This window comes from Phyllostomus discolor, chromosome 9 (assembly GCF_004126475.2).
Source record: "Phyllostomus discolor isolate MPI-MPIP mPhyDis1 chromosome 9, mPhyDis1.pri.v3, whole genome shotgun sequence".
Classification (NCBI taxonomy): Eukaryota; Metazoa; Chordata; class Mammalia; order Chiroptera; family Phyllostomidae; genus Phyllostomus; species Phyllostomus discolor.
The window spans coordinates 37,758,687-37,784,122 of record NC_040911.2 but is presented as its reverse complement, the minus strand read 5'-3'; the positions used below and the strand labels follow the sequence as shown (position 1 = coordinate 37,784,122).

Below are 25,436 nucleotides of genomic sequence, written 5' to 3'. Positions count from 1 at the left end.
CTTGTCTGCACATCTGAGATTGCACCAGATGAAACCATATACAATAAAGCTCAAGAAAGGATAAAAATAAATCCATGAGCAGTAACTCCCTAGTGGGTTATTAAGAACAGTTTCAAGTATGTGGCTATTTCTAACCCCTGAGTTTGACATCCTCGAAGGTGACCACGTTCTCTTACAAAATGCCCCTGAGATATAACCAGGCCAGGGCACTGCACTGAATGGGCAACGTAAAACAAACAAACAAATAAAATAATGTTTACCTGTGGGATGAGATGCGAATGCCAGAAGCACCACACTGAAAGAGAAAGAGCAGAGTAGTGAGGAAAAGCTTCCCTAGCACTGAGATAACAACATGCATTTCCAACCATTCTGCTTGGAACTATGAAATTGGCCTACAAGCAAATTACCTGCACCGAATGGTCTCATTCTTCCTAAACCTAGCTCCTCAGTGAAAGAATGAGAATCTCTTGAAATGCTTTATTTAGGTTTGGGCCAGCGGGTTGAATCTACCCTGTGACGGACTAAGGACCCATACCCCACTCTGAGGGTCAGCCGTGCCGCTAATTATCATCGTACTCGCCTAATCTACAAATGGTATTTGCAAGTGAAACATAGCAAACTCTAAATTACAAGCAGGCTGCACTCTAAAAGCTAGCTGTTGAACATGAGCTGAGTCTCTTTTTGCCACAAAATTAACTGCATAGAAGGTAAATTAAATGTCCAAGAAGGTAGCACATGAAACTAACCATCCATCCACCATGTGCCTGAAAACCACCTGGGCTGATTGGCAATTGATGCCAAAAAGGATGGGAAAGAGAAGGAGGAGTTTTCCTCGGATGTGGGCCCTGTTTGTCCTTGGCACCCTCCCATCTCCCTCCCTGAAAGTTCCTCCCACCCGCCAGCGCCTGTGTGCGGCACCTTCGCGGGGCCTGAGCCCACCGTGCAGACTCCCTGCCACCACTGTGCCATGCCATCCAGGCCGTGGACCCAATTAGAGGTTAGGAATAAAACGTTCTCCAATTCTGATACAAGAGGCATATCCTGTCTGATAAATAGCATACCTTTTAATTCATTCATTCAACAAATATTGATTGAGTGCCTAGTAAGTGCCAGTGCCAGACACTGCTCTAATTTGAAGATACAGCAGTGAACAAAATAGAAGACATTCCTACACTCATGGGAAATAAAATATGGAAATATAGTCTCCATAGGCTAAACTCCAGTACATTGTTCTATTTTACAAATCCTACCCCAGAGAGAATACCTGTCTACTTCCCTTTGGCACACATGCACACATATTTCATCAGCAAAATAAGGAGGTGGGTATGAATAGAGAACATTACGGTAATTTTCTGTTTAGTAGATGAGGAGAAATTAGTGTCTGTTCATGTTAAAAAGAAAAAGTGCTATCTATGCACCCCATAATATTTATTTCTCATAAATTACCTAAATTCCTCAAAATGCTGATCAAAGCCATAGCATTTTTAGAACATTCCATTTATTTTTAGCTCCATATACAACTTCCTTCTTCAGTCCTTCCTTCATCCTTTCCCCCCTACCTTGGGCCCTAGACCTCTACCTATAAGAGAAACAGCAAAGAGTCAGGACAGGGAGCAAGTACATACTCAAAAAAAACACGAGTATGTGCCAAAGTAGAGAACCATCCAACTACTTGGCTTTCTCAGAAGAAATGAAGAGATCAAACCAGCTCTTGGCCGTGGTAGGCAGAGCTGCGGGCTGGCTCCTACCAGCACAGCCGCCGCACAGATCTGAGCCGCCACAGACTGGGTGGGATGCCCTCAGCGTCCAGTGCCACAGTAAACTGAATAGTGTCCTTCTTTCTAATTCACACACCTTCCTCACTTGTGCTGAAAGAAGACTTAGCAATAGAATCGTGGCTTTAGCCACAGGCTCAGCCATGGGCTCAGCCTGGAAGCCTCGAGCACCAGGCTCAACCGGGGTGAAGGAGCTGGGAGGGAGGGAGGACAGGAGAACTAGCAGAGGGTCACACAGGCTCGCTTTTCCATCCCCTTGCCCCTCTCCTGCTCAGGTGGGCTGTGAGTGCCGTGGAGAAAAAGAACCGCCTAAAGGGGTCTCTTAAAAAAGCAGCCGGTGGGTCTGGGCAGAGTGGAACCGATTGTTTCCCACTGAGCACAAAAGCCTCCCACAGCCATGCTTGGGGTGAATCCTGTTTTCAAAAAAGTGTTTTACTAAATACTAAAATATTTATGAGCTTTATCTGCAAATGGAGAATACAGCTAATGCTGAGTGTTTTAAGCTGAGCAACTTCCTCTAGAAGTGCTGAAAGGCCCCTCTCTGACCTTGTGCTCCCTACCGAAAGCCACTGCATCAGGCAATCGTGGGCTCCCAGCAGCCAGGCTCACCTGCTTGCTGCTCAGCAAGGCCCCACAGCACAGTCAGACACTGCTGAGGCCCAGTACCACTGCCCCCCTATTACAGTTAGCAGGCAGACCCCTACTCTGCTTGGCTTGGAGCAAGGGTACAAATGGAAATCCATATACCATATTTCAATGCTATAAATCAAGTTTCAAACTTCATCCTACCTGAACTAGTATGCCCTCGAAAGAACCCGTAGGGCCAGACTAAAATGTAGAATTCCTGGTGTCCTTGAAGCTTCCTGTCAGAATGTGGCACCATGGGGGGATCCGGGCTCTGGCTCCCGGCTCCCAGTGCACCCCCCTCCCACCTCAGGTGGCATCCTGCACCCAAGGGCCTCACACACTGCACGTGGACACCACACCTGCAAGTGTACCCTCCACCCACATGACCCCCACAAACAGCCTTTCCTTGGACAGTGCTGGGCCTAGGAGTGAGTTGGGAAGACAGACCCAGGGAGGCCTTGGAACTGAGCTCTGAGCAGGGCTCAGAGCAGGGAATTCTAGGGTCCAGACTAGAATGGAGGTTCTGCAAAACAAATGTCCCCTTAGCCTTACAGCCTCCATACCCCACGGGGAGAGACACGGGTTTCTGAGGTGTGGGGCTGGACAGAGGCCCCTCTTTCTGGTCAGAGGGCATCCTGCTATTGCGTGTCCTCGGCTTCTGGTCGCCTCACAAATTACTTAGTTTGCCTCCCTGGCAGGCACATCACTTCAGAGCCCCCAAATCAAAATATTACTGGAAAGTAAAAACCATTAGCTCTAGAAATAAATGAGTTACTCTTTGAAAATGCAAATTACACCTTACCTGAATATATAGTTTAAGTACTGCTGGTCAATGTCACTAAGGAATAAGAAGAAAAGGATAACATATAAAATAATAGAAGTGTTTCACATACAAAAAGTAATCATTATCTTGTCAGTAAACTATATCTATATATTAGTTACCACATTTATAAGTTATCAATAAATAGCATGAAGAGCACTTCATACTCAAAACTAGTTCCTGGCTCATGTTAAAAAAACACTTGCTAGTTTAGTGCCGTCACACACATTTGCACTGGTGGCTGGTTGTTTCTTATGTGTTCATTTGCCATTTTGAAGGAGGGCCAGCTATCTGGAACCACCAGACTAGCTTCTAGGGCTGCTGTATTTGACAAATAAAACACAGGACAGCCAAATAAATCAGAATTTCAAATAAAGAATAATGCTTCAGTATAAGTATGTGCCAAATATTATATAGTAGGTAATTACACTAAAAAATTATTCATTACCAGTACTTATCTGAAATTCAAATTCAACTGGGTATCCTGTGTTTTATCTGATAACTATACTGGCTTTTTGCTGCAAAATCTCTTTATTAAAAAAACAAAACAAAAAGTGCCCTGGGGACCCACAGCCACACACCCTCAGAGCACGTAAATGCTCCCAGGAGCCACCCCCTCCGGGCCTTCTCTCTCGGCCTTCAGGAGGGTCTGGGACCCAGAAGGCAGGTGGCCAGAGCAGGGGCTCTGGCCTCACCAATCCAGCCCAACCCAGGCCTGAGTTCTCTTGTTCATTTACATTCGCCAAGGCCGGTCCAGTGACAGCGGGCAACAGAGGGCTCATGTTACCCCAGCACAGAGCTACCGGCTGGGTACACTTGTGCATCTAAAGCAAGTCAAGTTAGAAAGGGGCTGATCAGAGGAAGTAAACTGGGGCCCAGGGCCGCTGGTCACGTGATTTTTGTAAAATCCTCACCTAGATGATGCCTCTGAAGGCGGAGGGCAGACTTCCCTGCTCTTTGCTTGTCACTGGTGGCGGCACAGTCCAGATCCCGGTGGACATGGCCTGAATGGCTCATAAACAAGGGAAAGGGCTTTGGGAGTCAAGCCTGCTGCCCCCACTGCAATCCAGACTTGCAGGGTGTCTGGCTGAACAAAAGCAGCAGCTCCTGGCACCGTAGGTCTCACCCCTTTCCTTAACCAGGTAACAACTGACCCAACTCTCAAAGCTTACCTTAATGCATTGGGTTTCTGAGACTTCTGTAGTATCTTATAAGCCCCTGAAAATGGAGCAACATGTGTTACTGGCACAGGGCATTCTGTGTAAGGGGCTGCCTGCAATTCCAGGCAAGCACAAAATGCACGTGGAGAAAAGCCCCTCTTCCCTAGGAGGGTCCCCCACAGCCAACAGGGAGCAATCAACACTTTGGAGGGTTTCAAGGATGCAGACTGGGTTGTCCTGGTGATAATGCCATTCAGCACAGAAAGAGTGCTGGGTGGAAGGGCTCATGATCAACAGAAGGATGCAATTAACAGGAGGCTCTGGTTGCCTCTGCATGGAGCGCAGGAGAAAGAAACCCCACTGGGTTCCTGAACAGTGCGCAGCAAGGTCAGGGCACTGCTTCCCCCCAGAACATCAGACAAGAAACACTAAATATGTGACTTGAAATACAGTCAGATGGTCCTTTTATTTCACCCAGCCACATTCTTTTATGTTTTTGTGCACCGATGAGAGTGTCTTTGGCACAAACTTCTGGATCTCTTCCCACCATGTTTAGAGAAGACCAACCAGCATCCCACAGATGGACTTGAACAAGGGGAACCGGAGCTATGGTGAGTGCATTAATGTTCGTCACGAAAAAGGGGAGACTATATTGGAAATGGAACGTTTGAGGAAAACTCCAAAACAGGAAAATCAAAATGGAGAATTTCCATTTAATTTTAACCTCAACACCCGGTATTTAACTTCCAATTGTCTAACATCACTAAAAAGTAGATACACAATAAGGTCTAAACAATAAGCCTGAATTATTTAAGTAAGCATTCTTTCAAAACTTACCCATGCAGAATAAGTGAATTACAGCCCAGAAATATCCATCTGGATCAAACTGTAACACAGAATGTTTTTTAAAAAGTGGCTATAGACACCAACACACAGACACCAGTGTGGCGATAAGAAGCCCTAAATGTCAGTGCACAGTGCCAAGCAAGGGTGCCAGGATGGGACCTTTGGGGCCTTGAGTTAGTCCCTCCTCATTTCTCATCCCGATGTTATGGCATCTTCTTAACAAGCTCCTGCTTCCTGCACCCCCTTCCCAATTCCCCACGCAGCCCCAACCTGGGGTCTCTAAAAGGCTGATCTGATGATATCACCTATTGCTGAAAATCATTCAACAGTCCTCTAGTGACTTCAGGATAAAATCCACTTATGACACCCAAGGATGTCTATGACAAGCCCTTGTCAACCCCTCCAGTATCCCCCTCTCCTGAGGAAAAAAACTTTCACTTCCCCAAGCACGAATGCCCCCTCACCACAGCTCAGCCCCTGGTCATCTTCCCTTCCTTGTCTCCACAGGAGTTTGTCTCATCCACACACTCTGTTTTACTTCTTGCCCGTCCCTGACTGCACCGTGCCCCCTAGTTGATTGTAAATTCCGGGAAGCCAGGAAATGGCAGAGGAGCACACACAGACGTTGTAGGTGCTCAGTAAAGCTCACTCCCAGCCTGCTTAGGACTCTGCCCACACCGGCTGTCTTCTCCTGGCTAATTCTTCCTCACCCTTCAAGACTTAGGTCTAGTAAGCAGAGCCTGGCTCTAGCAACAGGAAGATCTGGGTTAAATTCTAAAATCCCACTTATTTGTTGGCTGGTGACCTTTTGGGCTGCCTTATTCTTTAGCTATGAAATGGAGATAATAATAATCCCTTGTGGAATTGCTGCGAGGTTTTAAACAAGACACATAAAGCACCGGCACAGAGCCTGGCACACAGTAGCCTCTCTGGAACTGTTAGCTTTCCCATTTCCTGAGTCCCCACATCATTGTAGGTGCCTCACAGTACCCCATACCTCCCGGGACAGAGCCCTGGGGTCCTCCTCCCCCTTGCTCTGACTAAACTCTGACTTCTGTCTGGACAAGGACAATTCTTCTTTGTGTCCCCAGAGCCTGGCTCAGTGCCTGATGCTTAATGGAGACTTAATAAATGGTGGGGGGCAGGGGAGAAAAGAAAAAGACCCAGCTATGAAATGACTACTGGGAGTGAGGGTGGGTCCTCAGTGCCTAATAAAGGAAAACAGGATGACAAAGTGAAAATCACTGTGCAGATGAGGCCCCTGGGCTCAGAACAAAAAAATCAATGTTTCTAAATGGGTGAGGATGGGGCAACTTCCCCAAGGCTTGCAGGTTCCCCAAGGTTCCCCAACGTACAGAGGGGACACTGCCCCCAGCACAGCCCCCAGAGGCCAGAGCTCTGCAGGCCACACTGCCGCAGCCCTGGGGAGCAGGACCTGAGGGGAAGTGTTGGCTTGGCAAAAAGGTGCCCCGCCTGAAAGTGTTAAATGCCTTTGCATAGACCAGGACTATTCTGATTCTAAAAGGAAGGACTAGGAAATTCCGCTCACACACGCAAGTTTTGGATAGTAAGAGATACTTGCAAGATAACATGTGTTCAGCTGACCTTACCTGGGCGTCATTAAAGGGAAGGCATCCGGCAGCGGCCAGGAGGAAGAGGGCACTGTGGAGAGGGAAATTAGAAAGCAACTTCAGTTTTCAACCTCAAAGAATTTCTCAGAGTGTGGAGGCTGAGATACATCCCCTGGAGCTTAACTGAGGCAATGCTCAGCCAGACCAAGCCCAGCCCGCCCCCCCTTCACCCTCTGAGAGCCCTCCTGCTCATGCAGCTTCCATCGTGAGCTCCCCGAGAACCAGCCACTCGCCCAGAGACAGGCATGTGCGGGACATTTGTGAAACCAAAGCTGGCTCACTCAAGAAAAACAGAGTGCCTGTGAAACGTATAATGAAAGGAAGTTTTTAAAAATGACAGACCCCATTCTATTTCTACTGAACTGCGGTGTCTTAGAAGACCGCCTCCCTTTTCCTTTTTAAACATATTTTATTGATTGTGATTTTACAGTTGTCCTAATTTTCCCCCTTTTGCCTCCCCCCAACCAGCACTCTGTAAGGAATATAAAATTATTAATAAAATATTTTGTATTTTTAAAAACTACAGATCTCCAAAAATACACTAGTGGAAAATTGGGATTTCAGATTACAATTATGCCACTTACAAAAAGGAAAACACCATGAAAAGCTCATTAAAATCTTTTGCATATCACCTTAACCAAATGCTCAACTGCATGTCTCCAATAATAAGGCAGGACTACATCATGTGCCCCCTGACCAGATGTACTGAGATGAGCACATCGCTCGAGGGGCATCCTGCCAAGTATGGCGAACCTGAGCTTAATCATAAGTAAACACTAAGACAAACTCAAGTTTAGGGACAGTCCACAGAACAGTGAGCTGACCCTCTTCAAACACGCAAACGCAGTGAAAGATGATAAAAGGCAGCGGAACTGTTCCAGAATACAAGAGACAGAATGTCTTTGGGGGAAGAGATTGCTATAAAAGAACATTGGGAGAAACGGCCGATTTTGAACGCAGACTCAATATTAGATAATAGTATTGTACAAGATAATTGTTTTCTAAATTTAGTAATTGTACTGTTTATACAAGAGATTGTAATTTTTAGGAGATACACTTTGAAGTATTTAGGGGACAGGTCACAACCTCTGCAACTTATCCTCAAATGGTTCAGAAAAAAATTAACACTAATTATATATTTTTTCTTATTTATTTTATGTGATATATGTGTATATCTATGAAGACAGAAAAGCAAATGCAAAAAATATTGTCGCTGGGTGAATCTAAGTAAAAGGTGTATGAGAGTTCCTTGTAATATTCTTGCAACTGTTCTGTAGGTTTAAACTTTTTTCCCAAATAAAAGGCTTCACTAGGAAAATCTCTCATCCACACCGGAATGCTCACGGATGGAACGCTCTGGTGCCTGCGGTTCGCTGCGGCGAGGAGGCGCTGGGTGAAGGCGTCAGTTGAAAACTGTTGAAGCTGGTGATGGGCATACAGGTCCTCCTTATACTAGTCTGTCTACTTGTATATATGTTTAGAAACTTCCATAATAAATTTTTTATAATTCTTGCCCAAAAAAGTAACATTGCCAACAACAGATACTTTCAGAAAGCTACCCTCACTCACTGCAAAGTCAATTTAGAGCTATCTTTTGGAATAATCATTGGCTCTTCTAGGTTTCATATAGCAAGACATCTTGCCCTCTAGCTTTCCTCTCCTCATGGGGAAGCACCAGAAACCACAAAACCCTAATTATCACACACTCTCTCACCCTCTTTCTTTTTTACAATGCAACAAATGTTGGGCCTCTTCACTACTAACCGTTCCATTAGCCAGCAAATGGCAAAGGATCAAAGGCATGAACAGAAGCAGAGAATACAGCAATTTTACTTTTAGAGGCCTTTGTGGTTGGTATCTACCATCGATTTAGAGGTCGTATGGTATCTCATACCAATATACATCCTACATAGAAGTAGAATTCCATATCTTATATGTACACATATATGTAATATACAACAGAGGCAAAGGGCGGGATGAGTGGAGGGACCTTGTCAGAAAGGGTCTCTGGGACTGCACAGGCTCAGGACACTTCCCCGTCTGCAGGCAATGAGCATTAGAGATCCCCTCAAACAGACTATCCTCTGGGGCTGAGGGGAGATGAGGACAGCCTGGTGTGAGACAGCCCCTGGTTTCCCACCAAACTGGCCTTGAGCAATACCTGATTCTACCAGGTATTACTGGGCTTTAATGACTCTCTCTCTTTTTTTTAACTTTTTAATTTACTGATTCCCTAAATACAGAAAGGAAAGGGAAAGGGAGGAGAGAGAGAAACATTGATTTGTTGCTCCATCCATTTACGCATTCATTGGTTGATTCTTGTATGTGCCCTGACTGCGGATGGAACCCACAACCTTGGCTTATTGGGACAACACTCTGACCAACTAAGCTACCTGGCCAGGGTCTACCTCTCTTGAATACCTGCTAACCTTGTAAACAAGTAGATAAATTCTGATGTTTCTTTTTTTTTTTTTCAAGTAGCAGTCTGTAATAAAGCAAAAAAGAGAGGAGAGAGAGAGACTGGACAAAAGCCCAGAAATATTTGAAACAAAAAGTCCTAAATTCATGTACCAAAGCATCTCTGTTGGTTTTCGGTCTAGGACTGAGCTTCCTAGCTCCTGCAGAGGAGGCAAGAAGCAGTCAGAGAGCAAGGTGCTCAGGTGGGGTTCAGCACAGGGGGCACAGGGTGGGCACAGGGACCTGCCTGAGAGTCCAGCCGAGGAAACTGAGGCACGAAGGGTGATGACGCTGCCCACTGTCTCTTTGCTGTGGCCCAGGACCCAGCTCAGATCCCTGGACTCACAGGCTGGTGGTTTTGCACCATGGAATTCTCAAAAACCCAACAAACTGCAAACATTACTTTTAAATGTTTAAGTCATTACCATGTTTTCCATTTTCATTCTCCATCAGAATTGCACAACTCTTAGTAACGTTTTGGGCATCGATGCCTGAAATCTAGCACAGGCTGTGTTTGCCTTAGGAATACCACATTTCACAAAAAGAGAGTCAATTTTAGAATTAGACACAAAATTGAGAAATACGAGCATTTATAATAAATTTCTCTGTTAACTCTCAAGCACAAACCTTCAATAGTTTATCATCGAAGTTAAAAATCTGGTTGAATCTTGTATTTAGAGGTTTGTGGGTTTGCTTTTTCTTAACTTACCTACAGATCCTCGCAGGAGACGTTTTCTGCGTGAAAATAAAGAGATATAATTAGTCTTTAAAAACATTTTATTTCTTAAAAGAAAATAGCTAGATCAAGTTTATTGGGGACTTAACAGCTTGTTGTACTTCAGTGTTTGTCGAGGCTTTTTCTTCTTGGACTCAGCAAAGAATGACTCAGAGATCCGGAGCTGAGTCACCTCGGCCGAGCGCCCTGGATGTGCAGTTTTACTGTCTCCCCGTTCGAACGGTGTTTACTCGTGAAAAACCGAAATGACGCTGGGCCGAGCCTTCCCATATTTTACACGCCAAGGAGGGCACAGCGAGAAATCGCTGTGGCCTGTGCAAGATCAAAAATTAAGCTCGTGTTCAACTTCTATTCCAGTCTGTCTCTTTAAATTTTCCCTTCGTTAATCCCGCTCTGACTCTCAGCGGTGCTATAAATTCTCTGGTATGATGTGTGAATTAAGAAACAGGAAAAAAGAAGGGACATTTGACTCCACCCATACAGAGAAAGGGAGAAAAGAGCAGATTGGGGAAATCTCGACTTGGCACTGGCAGCTCCCTGGAACGAAGGAATTCTATTGCAGACTCTACCTGATCACCTCCTTTCTGTGAGTCATGTTGAAGGAATTAGTCATTGCACTCAGGAAGAAAGTTCTAGCAGAGAGAAGCATAGATTGTTCTATATTTGACAGGGGCAATGGTCCAATAGGATAACAAATTAATTCTGAACATTTCAGAAGGGTTACTTTGTTGGTTGAGGACAGACTACAGTTTTTTGACTCCACTTTAGATGAAGTGTGAAGTATGACCATATTGTTTAAAAGGGAAGAACTAACAAGAGAAACATGTGGTTTGCCATGAAGGAGATCTTAAGTCTCCACGCATTAGTAATTAATCCAGAGTGCGCTGTTCTAGTAAGCAGAGACTCTTTGTGTACAAGCGGTGGCCTGCATCTCTAGATCCTTCCATCTCTTATCCGTAAGGACCCTGCCCCAGTGGAGTACAGAGGACATGCCAACCTTGACTCCACTGCCCCCTGGTGGGGACACCTATCTCTTGGGTACAGAAAGGACGACCCATGGATAACTGCCCCCATTATGGGGAAAATGTATCACTAAAAGAGTCTGAGCTACACAGAACCACATCTCAACGGACTGTGCAACAGAGGACTCGAGACAACAGGCACGCCCCCCGACTCTTGGTAACATGATCCCCCAGCAAACGTTTGGGGGCTTCTGTCACAGAGTAGCACACAAGTCCAGTAGCTGGAAGAGGTCGCCCCTTCCACAGAGGAGAGGGTCCTTTTTTATTTTAAACCCCCCAGACTGAAGGAGACAAGAACCTGAGATATGCGATAAATTCATGACTGAACTGCATAACCCCAGGGCTCCAGAAACACCTGGGGAGTTCATGACAGGGTATTCACCTTTTCAAGCCCCTCAGTCCAAAAATCACCCAGGAATAAGTCCTGGTGCTACTCGGGGTTCTGATTGGGTCAGTATACGCCTCAAGTCACATTGCCCCAAATCACGATAAACATGTGACATTCCTCTGGTCAGCAGCTCACTTAGCCTGAGGGCCACTTGCTCTGTGCCCGTACTGCTCTAAGTGCTCTTCGGGCACCGCCTGCCACCATCATGCGGTAACTAACACTCTTGGTTATATGCTACATGACACCGCCGAGCCACTGGGAAACCGGGCCAGTGGCCCAAGGTCAAAGTGCCTGGGTCCAGGTGACCAGGCTCCAGAGCGTGACTTTTTCTGACACTGTTCTGCCACAGCCCCCTGCCGGCCCTGCAGTGACACTGCACCGGCCCCTCCAGGCCCCCAGCCTTCACTGGCTGTTTCTGGCTTGGGAGATGATGATCAGGGTTGGGATTAGCAAGTGAGAAGCCAGCCTGGAGAAACACATCCATCAGTTCCATTTTGATCCCCTTGCATTTCAGACACCCGGGAAACAGCGAGGCGAAGAACCGGACGCCAGGAGGCCAGGGGGTCTGGGCTGAAGGGACAGGTCTGGGCTGGAGGGGGGACCTAGGAGTCACCAGTGAACTGAAGGTAGCTGGTGTCGTGGTGTGGACGAGACTGTCCAGTCAGTGTGGCGTGGGAACCAAAGACTCCAGAGACAGGGCCTTAGGAGACTCTGAAGGGCAGACAAAAGAAAAAGAAGGACAGGCGGCTATGAGCAAAGACCCAGAGACTCAGGAAGAGACCAGCAGGGACAGGGAAATGCGGGTCAATTGTCAAGAGAAGGCTGTAGGCTGACGAATCGTGCAAAAGACCAACAGAGTCGCATAAATGAAGCCATCAGTGACTGAGCCGGAGCGATTTCAGGTTAATGGGGGTGGCAGAAGCAGGAGTGACTGCTGGGGAGAGGGACATGACAATGTGGTTGGCATGGAGGCTGACCCTCTGTTAGCGCTGTGGCAGGGAAGGGCAAGGATGGCAGGAGGTGAAGGGTGTGTGGGCAAAGCAGCGTGCTGGCTGTCCTGTGGGATTCAGGTTCTGTAACACAGCGCCTCAGGGCTGGATGATGTGAGTGGGTACCCCAGGGCCTGCTCCACCCACGGAGTACTGAGAACACTGAGCATGTTTACGGGCCAAGGAAAAGAAGCCAGCAGACAGGGAGAGATTAAGCATCCACAAGAGAGGGGGGTGAGTAACCCACAGAGCGCCTCGAGGTAGCCAGCAGGGATGACAGAGGGCGCACAGGTGTGCAGGGAGGCCTCAGCCAGGGGAAGGACTCCTCTCTCTCCTGTAGCCCTGTAAGAAGCATGCTGCCTGGTGGCTGACCAGCGTCTCCAGTTTAAAAGTTCCAAGATTTTGATATGAAATCATTCCAAAAGGGTAAATGTTAGAAAAAAAGGAACTCCTGAAAGAGGAAGCATATTAAAACCACCCCTAATACTGTTAATAAATACAGCTAACATGTACAGAGCACCTACTATGTGCCAGAAACTGTTGGAAGCACTTAACATGTACGCCATGGTATGTCCTCCCAACAACTATGCATTGGGTGAAGTTACTACCCCTTGTCACAGATGGAGGCATAGAGGCGAAGAAACTTGCTCCAGCCAGTCTGAGGCTGACTTGGGGCTGGGAAGAAAAGGCAACATCTGTCCCCAGGTGGGCTGATGCCTCCAGCACCCGCTGTGAAGCTCTGACATTGGCGTCCATGTGGCGCTGGGACGAGCTTGGGGTGGGAACCACCAGGCCCACAGTCAATGTGAAAACCATGGTTCTTGAAATGAACCACCACTGCCAGGCAGTCCTGACTGGAAACAGATGTCAGGAAAAGGTAGACACTAATTTGAGCCATGAAAAAAAAAAAGGCGTGTTTTTGAAATTTAAAGCAAGGGAAGTGAAACTAGCATCCTACAGTATTGTTTACCTCTTTCCGAAAACACTTCTGGTGCCCACAGATAATAACTTCAGCTGCATTATGCAAAGTGAGGAACACAGGAATGGCCTGAAAGAAAACAGAGTAATACACCTGAAAATATTTCCTTTGATCTCATAATTATAGAATTCTTGATTTCCACTTGATTTCCATTTAAAAATAAAGCTCTGTGGAAATTTTTGGCATTCACATATGTAATCCTCCCCAGCAACAACTTTTTTATGTGGATTGGTGTTCTTGGTTGCAGTGTTATGCTGGGTAGGGTGCGTGTAAAGGTTCCCTTCCTATGGTGTTCTCATTGGTACACATTTATTAAGCACCTGCTCTATGTCCAGCACTGTGCCACATGCAGGGGATATCCCGTGAACCAGGCAAATGCATGATAGGGAGACTGTCCCTATCGCCCTAAAAGCTCTGTAACAGAGTGCACAGAAAGGTGCACCTCACCCAGTGAGGGGAGAGCAAGTCTTCTCGGAATAAGTGAAGTCCAAAGTCTAACCAAGAACTGAATGTGAACCAGAGTGAGCCAAACAAAAGGGAGCAAGTGGCAGGTGGAGGAACATTTTTGATGGCCCTGAGGAGAGCGTGAACTCTGCTCCTACAGAACTGGGGGGTGTTGAGCGGGGTGGAACATACATGTGAGGGAGAAGTTGTGGGGGAGAAGGTAGAAAGGTAATCGCTGCCAAACAGGGAATCAGGATGTGCCCAGGGCCATAGGAGCCGCTGAAGAGTTTGGAAGCAGGCAGTGACATGATTTGAGCTGTGTGTTCAAGGCCGTGTGCAGGATAGGGGACAAGAGGCAGAGACAGTTGCAAAACCGAAGGGTATGTAGACTGAACCCCTCCCCTCCCACAATGGCCACATCCTAACCCATGAACCTGTGAATGCCGCCCTCCCCGGTAAAAAGGGATCTTTGCCAATGTAATTAAGTTGAGAACCTTGAGCTGAGGAATTACCCTGGGTTACCTGGGCAGGCCCTGAAGGCAAACACATGCATTTATAAGAGAAAGGCAGAGATTTGAGGCCCAGAGAGGAGGAGGTGGCGTGACCACAGGGGCAGAGACGGGAGTGATAAAGTCACAAGTCAAGAAAGGCCACATTCTCCCCTAGAGCCTCTGGAGAAAGTGGGGCCCTGCTGACACACCTGGACTGCGGCCCAGTGACACTGGTTTTGGACTTCCTCTGGCCTCCAGCGCTGGGAGAGAATAAATCTCTGCTGTTTTGGGACACCCAGATTACCACCACTGAGGTAATTCGTTACAACAGCCACAGGAAATGAAGACGAGGAATGGCAAGGTGGCAACATGAACTTGGTAGTAGCGGTGAAAATGAAGAAGAGTGCCCACATTCAGGAGATGTTTAGGAAACCGAACTGAGGTTAATATTTGAATGTCTGGAATCAACTTTGTGCCAAAAAACAAAAAAGGGGTAAAATATATTTTAAAAAGTAATACTCCAGTTATCAAGACACACAGAGTACCCACTGCACACTGACTACAGCTGGACTGTTTGCTAAGAGTGGCAATCTCTCTTAATTTGATAGATAACCTGGACAAGGTGAGGGGAGGAATTAAGGGGAATGGGATTTTGTTATTGTCTTTTCTGTTGACGGTGATTATTTTCCTAGAAGGCAGAAAAAGGTAAATAACATGCATAGGTTCCTTCATCAGACCGAGCTTCAGGCCCCAGCTCCACCAGCTGCTAGTGCAACAGGACACTTACCAAACCTTAGCCTTCTCCTCTTGAAGGGTGAGGATGTCAGGAGCTACTGGGAGGAACCACTGACACAACGTAGGTGAAGGGCCTAGTGAGTGGTTCGGGTGCACTGATGCTCAGGAGCCTGTTTGGATCAACTGGAACCAAGCCAGCCCTCAGCGCCTCCACAGGACCCTGAACTGGGAAACTGTCCCAGCGTAGAGTACCTGCTTAAAGTTCATGCTACTCACCTACCTCCAGATTAATTTAGTCTTTACTTTTTTGAAGGATATACTGGGTTGGCCAAAAAGTCCATTTAGTTTTTTTCCATAAAATAAAAGACACATTGTTCATTTTCACCAATAACTATTGATTTGGATATTTTGAGTATGTTGGCTACCTTCCACGTGGTATAAATTAATGTCTCGATTTGATTGCTAAAAAAGCTTCAGCTGGTCTACCTGGCTGTGGAGCATCATCCAGCAAGAAATCTCCAGCACGAAACTTCGCAAACCACTTTTGACACGTTCAGTCAGTCACAGCACCTTCTCCATACACTGCACAGATCTTTTTTTGTGTTTCAGTTGTGTTTTTACCTGCCTTGAAATAACGAAGCATAATATGCAAAAATGTTGCATGTTTTCTCCCATCTTCAATTTTAAAATGGCTACACAAAAATTCACCAATTTTGGTAATTTTTTTTAAATGCATGCTGATATGACACATGTCACAATACAATCAAACAAAATTGCTTCAAATGAAGTTAAAGACAACTAAGTGCCACTAGAGCCATCTTATGGGAAAAAAAATCAAATGAACTTTTTGGCCAACTCAATATTTTTACCTTGGTTTTAGAACTGAACTTCATAACTTCATAGTGCTGCCCTATTTTAGCATTTTGTTATTTCACTGTTTTATTTCTTTTTGAGTTCTTGCCTTATATTTTCTTTGCCTTTTTAGTGTCTTCTATTCTTATTTTGTCTTCCATTAAAAATTCAATTCAAACTGCTTTTTCCTGTTAAAATTATACTTCATTTTTATTTTTACTCTCTTTTTATTTGTCTTTTGTGCTTACTTTTAGTCCTTTTAAAATTTTACATTTTGAATTATTTTTATAAGTTTCAAGATTATTAAACAGGCTTTTTCGTTTGTTTTGTTTTGGGAACTGGCTTTATCCATTACACCCATGTTTAGCAAACTTTGGCCCTGGACTTCTAGTCCTTGGCTCGAGAAGATAGCAAAGAAAATCTTGGACAGGTTTATCACGTGGCACAGGAGGGTAAATATAAAAGGGCAACCTGGATCTTTATTTATTTATTTACTTTTAGTCCTCACCCAAGGATATGCTTATTGATTTTAGAAGGCGCCGGTGGGAGAGAGAGAGAGAAACATTGATGTGAGGGAGAAACATCGATTGGTTGCCTCCCATACACGCCCTGACCAAGGATCAAGGCCACAACCCAGGCATGTGCCCTGACCAGGGATGGAACCCACCACCTTTTTAGTGTACAGATAGTGCTCCACCCAGCTGAGTACTTGGCCAGGGCTGGATCTTATTTATTTAAAATTAAGGCCTTATTTTAAATACTTTGACTCCTTGACTATAAAAGCAGCAATGAGACCAGATGTAGGATTGAAATTATGGAACCCTAGACCCTAAATCTAGACTTCAAGGGGGCTTAATTTCCACAGTTTTATAAACTATGGAAACGTCTCTTAATCTCCCTAGGTCCTACTCTGATTAGATACAGATTCTGGAAAGGAATCTATCAACACACCTAAGATAGATTTTAAACTACCCTAATAATAGCTACCGATAATGTGTTAGGCACTGGGGTAATTATTTTCATTGTGTTGTCTTATTTGAACCTCTTCCCGACAACTGTATTAGTGGATTATATCACCTTGAGTTATAGGCAAGGGAGGACCTGAAGATTAGATGGAGTAACTTGCTGGAGTGCTCACAGCAAGTTCAGGGACAGAGCCGTGACTCCAGTCCGGGCGGTCCAACTGCAAAGCCCACATTCCTGGCCGCAGTGTTATAATCCCCGAATCACGTCGAGCCCCAGTTTAAACTTCCCGGACCTACAGCTACCCAAAGTCCGGTACAACTGGTGTGCTCCAAATCCTGCCAGTCTGCTTCCTCCAGGAATAAAACTGATATGATCTCAAATGCTTGAACACAAGATAAACTCTGACATTTGTAAAGGAGTATATTCCATTTCTACTTAAAAAAATTAAACGTGAATTCCTCAAGCCATTTTTTTCCCACTTGAGAAACAGTAATCCTACAATTGACTGCATCAGCCTCCACAGAGATCTGTCAAAAACAATATTAAGGCGGTGTGCAGATGGAATTACTGGTTGTTTCCTTGGCCTCTAACTCTGGGCGCCAGTCTCAGGCTGATCTCTACAAACAGTTCAGGGACCCGCTCAAGACTAATTCCTTTAGAAAACCAGCCCTTTGCTATCTTTATGGAATGAGGGTCAGCAGGACTTATTTTGTCAAATCTGACAAAAAACTCTGAGAAATGGTAACAGTAATAACAATAGCTAAGACATATTGAATGCATATTATGTGCCAGACACGGTTCTAACTGCTTTTACATATTTCATCTTCATAATGCCTCTGTGAAGACAATACTGTTACATCACCACCACACAGATGAGAAAATAGAGGGATACATCCTGGATCTTTTTGTAACCTCCCTCTTAATATTTGGAGGATCTAGATACTTGCTTCCTGCTGAAGGGAACAGAAAACTGAGTGTGTCTTCCACATTGTCGAGACTCTCAGAATGACCTCAACAACAAAAGGTCCTAGTCTCCTTCCCTGGGGAAATGGCCCAAGATCAACTACCATAAAGCCATCATTTTTGACACAAAATGTAATCAACCAAATTAAACTGCACTGTGGGCCAACTCCTTCGCAGTTACTTAAGAGCACAATTTGAAACTAATTTAGAGTCTGTTTGCTTAAAATTCGATATTTCATTCATGTACCATTAGAAATTTTTCCCTGACTGTTAAGAGACATTGGTAACTATTACTTTAAAATGTTTATTATTCCCATGCTTCCCAGAATAGGATTCTGAAGACTTGATTGTTATTTGCTCAGGTGTTAGACTGACTTAGAACAGTTTGCTCTTTGCTATGAACGAGCATGGCCCTACTCACAGGCACAGACTCGGGTCACTCTGCAGAGGTGTGGATGACCCCTTCTAACATTTGTATAAGAATGTCAACCCTGCCTTCTTTTGGGGGGACTTTTCAATGTATGGGTGCAGTATTAATCTACAATATAGAAGAGTTGCACTCCAGGCACTTGACCAAAAAAAAAATGTAACTGAACCCTCGGCTGCCCAATTTTTATAAAAATTGTGCATGCCAGAAATAATGCTCCTAAAAGACCACCTAAAGGGAGCCTGCCCCCCTGTGAAGGGAGCCAGAAAACTAGAAAGCAGTGGTTTTACCTCCAGAAAACTGCTCCTACTGAATTGCGCTAGATCATCATGCCTCGAACACGCATCATGAATCCTAGAAACTAGGTTAGCATTGTGTTCGTTATAAAGTCGTTACTGAGACCCCACCTCACTGAGCAGCCCTGTCTACCCTTTATGAGGACTCAGGACCTCAGAGCAAGGAAGAGCTTTGCTCATCTTCAGCAAGCCCCTGCTATTGTCTTCCAAGCACCGAGAGTCCGTGAATCTATCTGGCTACAGAGAGCTGAGAGCTGAAGTCAGGGCCCAGCTACATTTATTTTGTAAAATGTGACAGCATAAATTCCTATGTGTTAAGTATCCCTGTGACATCATCTAGTTCTTCTGTTCGCCTAGACTTCTTTTAAAATTCTATTTATAAAAAATGCTTATCTTATTTTAATCACAATTACTCTTTTAAGCCACCAGATTTCCCTTTTGAAGGATGATATGGTATTAGTACATACCTGCACATGTGTATGTATAAATGAATACATTTATAAATTGATTTGCATGAAATAAATGTGTTTATTTACATTAATTTTATTATTCTGTCATTAGATGGCAAATTCCTTAAGGGCTGAGGACCAGGCTCCCCTCTTTCTCAGTGTGTCCCCAGCACCAGCTTAGAGGCCATCTCAGTCCTTCATGTGGTCATCACCCACATTTAGGGGCCTTGCCATATGAAAAACAGGCATCTTAAAGCACCAGGAGCTCCTCCGGCGTGGCCAGGTGCATGGGAATGAGAAAAGGCCAAAGGGGCGCATCAGTTCTCCAGCGGGCTCACCTGGGAACACAAATGCACGGGACGGAACAGAGGGCAGACTGGCCGGCTCTCAGTGAGCCACTATTTCTCTCTCACTTTCACCCGGGGACGTAGACATAAACACACGTATCCTACAGCACTCAAAGGAGTTTTGAGTGAGGCAAGCGAAAGAACTTTATCATCCCCTCCTTTTCATATAATCCTCAAGAAAACCTCAATCGGATCCCAGGGTTTTTACAAATAAATAAATGTTTTAAATTGCAGTAAAATACACATATGAAATTTACAACTTTAACCACTTTAAGTGTACCATTCAGTGGCATTAAGTATGTTAACACTGTTGTGCAATCATCACCACCAACATCCACCTCCAACAATTTTCCATCTTGCAAAACTGAAACTCTGTACCTATTGAATACTAACTCGCCATTCTCCTCTCCACCCCACTCCGCCCCTGGCAAGCACCATTCTACTCTCTGCCTCTATGAGTTTGACTACTCTAGGCACCTCATATAAGTGGACTTACACAGTATTTATCATTTTGTAACTGGCTTATATCACTTAATATAATGTCCTCAAAGGTCATCCAACATGAGTGTCCCATCTGTGACCCACAGGCCACATGCAGCCCAGGATGGCTGTGAATGTGGCCCAACACTCAGTATGACATGTTTTGGTGATTATGGGTCTCGATGTATTTAATGTGTGGCCCAAGACAACTCTTCTTCCAGTCTGGCCCAGATGTGCCAAAAGGTTGGGCACCCCTGTAGTATGTGTCAGAATTTCCTTCCTTTTTAAGGCTGAATAATATTCCCTTTTGTACATCTAACACATTTTGTTTATCCATTAACCCATCCATGGGCACTTGGGCTGCTTCCACTTTTTGACTATTGTGAATAATGCTGCTATGAGCATAAGTATACAAATGCCCACTTTTAAGTTTTTGAGGATCTACTGCACTGTTTTCCACAACAGATGCACCACTTCCCTTTCCTAACAGCAATGCATGAGGGTTCCGAGTGGCCCACATCCTCACCAATACTTCTCATTTTCTGTATTATTGATAATAGCCAAGTAACAAGTATGGAGTGGTACCTCATTATAGTTTTGATTTGCATTTCCCTAATGACTAATGATGTTGAGCACCTTTTCACGGGTTTATTGGTCATTTGACTATCTTCTTTGGAGAAATACCTATTAAGTCCTTTGCCCATTTTTGGATCACGTTGTTTGGTTTTTGTTGTTGAGTTTCCTATATATTCTGGGTATTAATCTCTTATCAGATAAATGATTTGCAAATATTTTCTCCCATCCTGTGGGCTCTGTTTTTACTCTACTGACAGTGTCCTTTGGTGCACTGAGTTTCCACTTTGATGAGGTCCAATGTGTCTATTTTTTCTTCTGATGACTGTGTCTTTGTCATCGTATCCAAAAAAACATTGCCCACTCCAATGTGGTGAAGTTTTCCCCTTGGAGCCACATTTTAATAAGTCATTTTAAAGGGATTATGGAGAACATCTTTAGATAGAACAAGTAGATAACTCGAGTCCAGAGGAGGGGGTCACTGACTTGCCAGACAGCCCGAAGCTACTACGCCATCCTTGCAGTCAGACTCTGTTCTGCCCTGGGAAGAAAACAGCAGGAAAGAAGAGAGCTGCCTCTAACCAGCAGGGACAGGGAACATTGGGGAAGAGTCTCCACTCTCCACCCTCATTTACATTCTTCTCCTTTGTAGCTCTAAGCTCCTTTACACGATCTATGGGCTCCGGTTTGCTTAACTGAGTAACTTGCTCCATGTGCGTTTCCTCACCAACACCCCCATCTAATCTCCATCCCAACGTGTTGAGTGAATGTTGTGCTCACAGAAGACAGAATCCCTGACAAGCAATTAGGGAAGGACCAAGATCAAAGAGCTGCGTAACAGACCAAGCCCAGGCCTGTCAGGATGCCTTAACTTAGATTTGCAGAGTCTCTTCAACCTCTGACCCTGCTTCCCCCAGCATGGACACAGCACGGTGTGAGGAGCCGAATCGCCACCACCAGCACAGCCATTCTCTCCCAGGCCGGCTCCCTGATGCACGACTTTGCACATCTGTTGGTTCTAAACACTCGCCAGCACAGGCTTGGAGGCAACCCTATCTTGCTGAAATGGCTCTGACCAGAAAATTATAACCAGAGTTATAACAAGACTGTCCTGTCCCGCCAAAGACTGGCACTCATGCCATCAGAGCCATCATCATTGTGGCCTTATTCAGGCATAGGGAAGCTGGAGGAGCAGACTCGAATTAGCCCCAGTAGAAGGGAGAACAACGCAGCTCCTCTCCCCTTTACCCTGCTCAGTCCAGATGGCTGATCTCCTTTGGTTTGTGAAATCTAGGGAGGAAACAGAGCCAGCTTTGGAGGTGTGCTGTAAAGTTGAAGGGCTTGGGTTTTATATCTCCACTTCAACATTTACAACTAGCTATTGACTTTGGCCAAATAATCTGCAACTCAGTTTCCTCATCTGTAAATGGGAATAATTAAGTCCGACTTTATATAGTCATGAAAGTTGGCTCTGGGAAGTGCCCAACACATACCAACACTGAATGGTGGCTGTTCTTACACAGCTGTGGGACTCCCCTTGAAGTTCCTCAAGGTCAGGAACCAGGATTTGTCATTAAGCCCCCAGCACATAGTAGATCCTCAATAAATCCTTGTTGAATGGATAGCCATGAGAAGACTCTCTTTCCCTTACCTCCCTACAGCATTTAGTTGTGAGTTTCAGGTGGAAAAATCAATAAAGTGCTGTCCTCACTGGGCCTCGGCAGTTAAACCAGTTTCCTCTCAGGGACTGCACATCAGGACAGAGCTTCAGTTGTCAGAGAAAGGAGGCCCTGACCCAGCAGAGAGTGTTGTGCACCCATGGATTTTAACTGAGCACTTTCCCCGCAATTCCTCGTGGCTCCATTAAACTGACAGCTTGTCACCAGCACACTGATGCCTGTTTTCTGTCTACCACAAGCTGTACAAGTGCCTCATGTTTAATCCACTCTGAATTTTTAAGCAACTGTGTGAAAACAAAAAACTCAGAAAACAAAAAATAGGCCGGGTTAAGTTATTTCACCTACAAAACAATGTGTGTCTCCTCTCTGGCGCCCTCTTCCCTAATTGGTGTATTTGAGTTTTGGGCTGTTTCCCCTTTGCTCAAAGGGCTTGACCTGGGGCAGCTTGGTTTTGCCTATAAAGGGGACGTTGCTCCAGGTCAACCCACCCAAAGTGCTGGTCCACAAGAAGACAAGCAGCTCACACTAGAATGTAAATCAATTCTTTGCTTTCTTCTACAAAAGGTATTGGTGTAAAAATAAAAGTCAGCTCAGCTGAACAGTACGGTCAGTGCAGAAGTTGAGGTACCTGTCCTGTGGGCAGGTAACACAGAGCCCACAGACCCACGCCACCTGGGCGTCACACTTCGAGAAGCATTTTCCAGAACATGGAACTGCCCATATCCTGAGAACATACCAATCTGACATTTATGATGGACTTTTGAGGGGTTTTTTTTTGCCACCTTGTATCCTTATCCCTTCTTTTGGTAAAGCTCCGAATATTAAGGCTCTGTCACACCCTCTCCCAGTCTGTGGGACCCAGGTGGGGATCCCGTATAGCCAGGCATGGCTAAACAGCGTTCTGAGTCTCTCCAGCCACAGTGACTGGTTGAGGGAGGCCTTGGTCCAGGGCCAGACAATCAGCATGATTCCATGTTCCTGGTTACCTTTCAGACCTGGGATGGGTAGTGGTCCTGACTGATCCAACCAGTGTGAATCCAGGAACTCACACAGGAGCTACAAGGAAGAAAGTCTCTTTCTACTACACTTAAAATTATGAGGATGTGAGTCTGTAGACAACAAAACCCATGAGGGGAAAGCCTGGCAAAAGGTCAGAAATGGGGCAAAGACATAGAGGAATTAAAAGACAGAGAGACAGAAACTGGATTCTGAGTATGCCATTGGAGCTTCTGGATCAAGTCCTGCCTGAAGCAGATATCTACCATCTGACTTTCCACATGTGTGAACCAGTAAATTTCCCTTTTACTTAGACCAGTGTATGAACTTTCCAACACTTGCAACCAAAAGAGTCTGAACTTATGCATGACTAGGAAACCCCTGGCCTGTTCTAAAACCCATACACACTGATCCTAAAGAGGAAATCTGAAAAGGCAAAGGGTCAGAAGAGCTGCCACTCTCTAGAACCAGAGGCAGATGACCAAGACTCTCCACACCTGAGTTCCTTCCTCTGTCAGGTGGTTAACATCGGCCTCACCCATCACCAATCAGGTGACTATGAGATACAGAAGAAAAAAAAATCACTCTGGAAACATGAAAAGCACCATACAAATGAAAAGTGTTATTATTAGCACAACACCTCATTCAAACTTCAAAATTCTAGCATCAATAACTATGCAGATCCTATAAAAATTTTAAAGGCCTTTAGACAACATGCTGTTTTTTTATCAAATGCTCTGCTCTGCTATAGGACAAGAAGCACCCTCTGCAGGCCACAGGCTGTGAAGTAAAGCAACAGCCCTGCAGGGGTCTGACCGCCCAAGGCCAGCGCAGGCCTCCGGGTCTGGGCTGAGTCCCAGCATGCACTGAGGGTTATTTCTTAGGCCCACCCAGGGCGTTTCTCCCCCGCTGCATGCATCATCCCTTCTACTTAAGTAGTTGGAAAGCTCATAAGCTTAAAAATCATGGAAAAAATGTTGATTTAATTTATAAATTACTGCCATTAATTCTCAAACACTATTTTGCAACTTTGGAGTTGTCCTAACAATAATATTGTGATCCAGTTAGGCAGATCTTGTTTGTGTGTTTTTTTACTGTTTTCATATCTGAGAGCTAAGGCACCAATATGACAACACACTTTCCATGAAAGGACTGAATTTTTTTGCAAGTTTTGCATTTTTCCAAAAATAAGAATGCACTCATTTTTTGATACATAAAAACAGTTAGTAGTCAAGATAAAAACAGGGAGAGGCATTACCACAATTACTGATTTTTAAGCTATCCTCTGAGTCTCTGGTCAATGGTGGTACTAATGGATTCTCTTTTGATGGGAAAATAACTAAATTTTTGGAGTTCCATATAATGAAGCTGGAAGAAGTTTGTTCTTCACAGTGACCATCTTTGAGGACCTCAATCCTGAGGGGGATTACGGTAGGAGGATAGAGACTTTTCTCACTAGCCTCCCCTTGTTACTGGATATCAACTCTGTGCCAGGTGTGTACACGCACGACTGAACCAGCACGCGCCAGGTGATGGGACCAATGGGCAGGGTTCCGGTTCCCCAGGAGCAAGGAGCAGCCTCTCTCCCTGCTCCTGAGGATGGACCATGTTCAGGCAGAGCAGGCTGTCCATCTCTGTGACGGACCCCAGAAATGTCGCTGTTCTTTCTTCCAGCATCTCCATGTGTGCCTCTCTGTCTTACAAAGCAAGCTGGCCCTTCCCTGTTCTCTGTTTGTCCTCAATTCAGGGAGAGGAAGTGAAAGTTCCCATGTTGGCCTCAAGTCCAAGGCTTGTTCTCCAATCTAGCTATGCCACCATTAGAGCTAGAGCTTTGTTCCCCATTGATCACAGCAAGGCACAGCAAGTTAGAAGGCAAAGGGGCAGAAGGCAGAAGCTCTGTTCCCCAAGACCTCTGGCACTTACCAGTCTGGACAATGCTCTGGAACCAGCATAGATAATGCCCACAAACAGCACTGAAGCAGGAAGCCATGTCAAAACATTAGATCTAGAAAGAAGAAAAGAAGCAAAAATACTTCTGTTACTTTATGTTCAAAAGACCTAGCTGGAAAGTATTACCCTTCAGATGCACCAAGTACAGTGACAGCAGCTACCTAAACATCCCTGAGTGACGGGAGAAGTGTGATGTGGCCTGTATCTATTGACAGAAATGGGAGCTAACAGAGCTGCCCTGCCTCCAGCCCGCCACTCTGCTCCCCACCAAGCATGACCGATCCCCCAACAGGGCACGGAGAAGCGGGGCAGGGAAAAGCCTTCCTGCGGGTTGGGAGAGAGAAAACATCTAATTTTT

At 45.3% G+C, this 25,436-nt stretch overlaps 1 protein-coding gene across 3 annotated transcripts in view; it reads right to left on the bottom strand.

Annotated features, from left to right (window-relative positions):
* Positions 1 to 25,436, bottom strand: part of TMEM241 (transmembrane protein 241) — a 115,283-nt gene that overhangs the window by 63,518 nt on the left and 26,329 nt on the right. For all 3 annotated transcript variants that reach the window (XM_036009210.1, XM_028524386.2, XM_036009211.1), the window contains exons 4-11: positions 25,052 to 25,133; positions 13,422 to 13,499; positions 10,026 to 10,051; positions 6,839 to 6,890; positions 5,220 to 5,268; positions 4,395 to 4,440; positions 3,205 to 3,240; positions 261 to 295 (exon numbers count right to left, since the gene is read on the bottom strand). In XM_036009210.1, the coding sequence (XP_035865103.1) occupies positions 261 to 295; positions 3,205 to 3,240; positions 4,395 to 4,440; positions 5,220 to 5,268; positions 6,839 to 6,890; positions 10,026 to 10,051; positions 13,422 to 13,499; positions 25,052 to 25,133 (404 nt within the window). The remainder of the gene's footprint in view (positions 1 to 260; positions 296 to 3,204; positions 3,241 to 4,394; positions 4,441 to 5,219; positions 5,269 to 6,838; positions 6,891 to 10,025; positions 10,052 to 13,421; positions 13,500 to 25,051; positions 25,134 to 25,436) is intronic.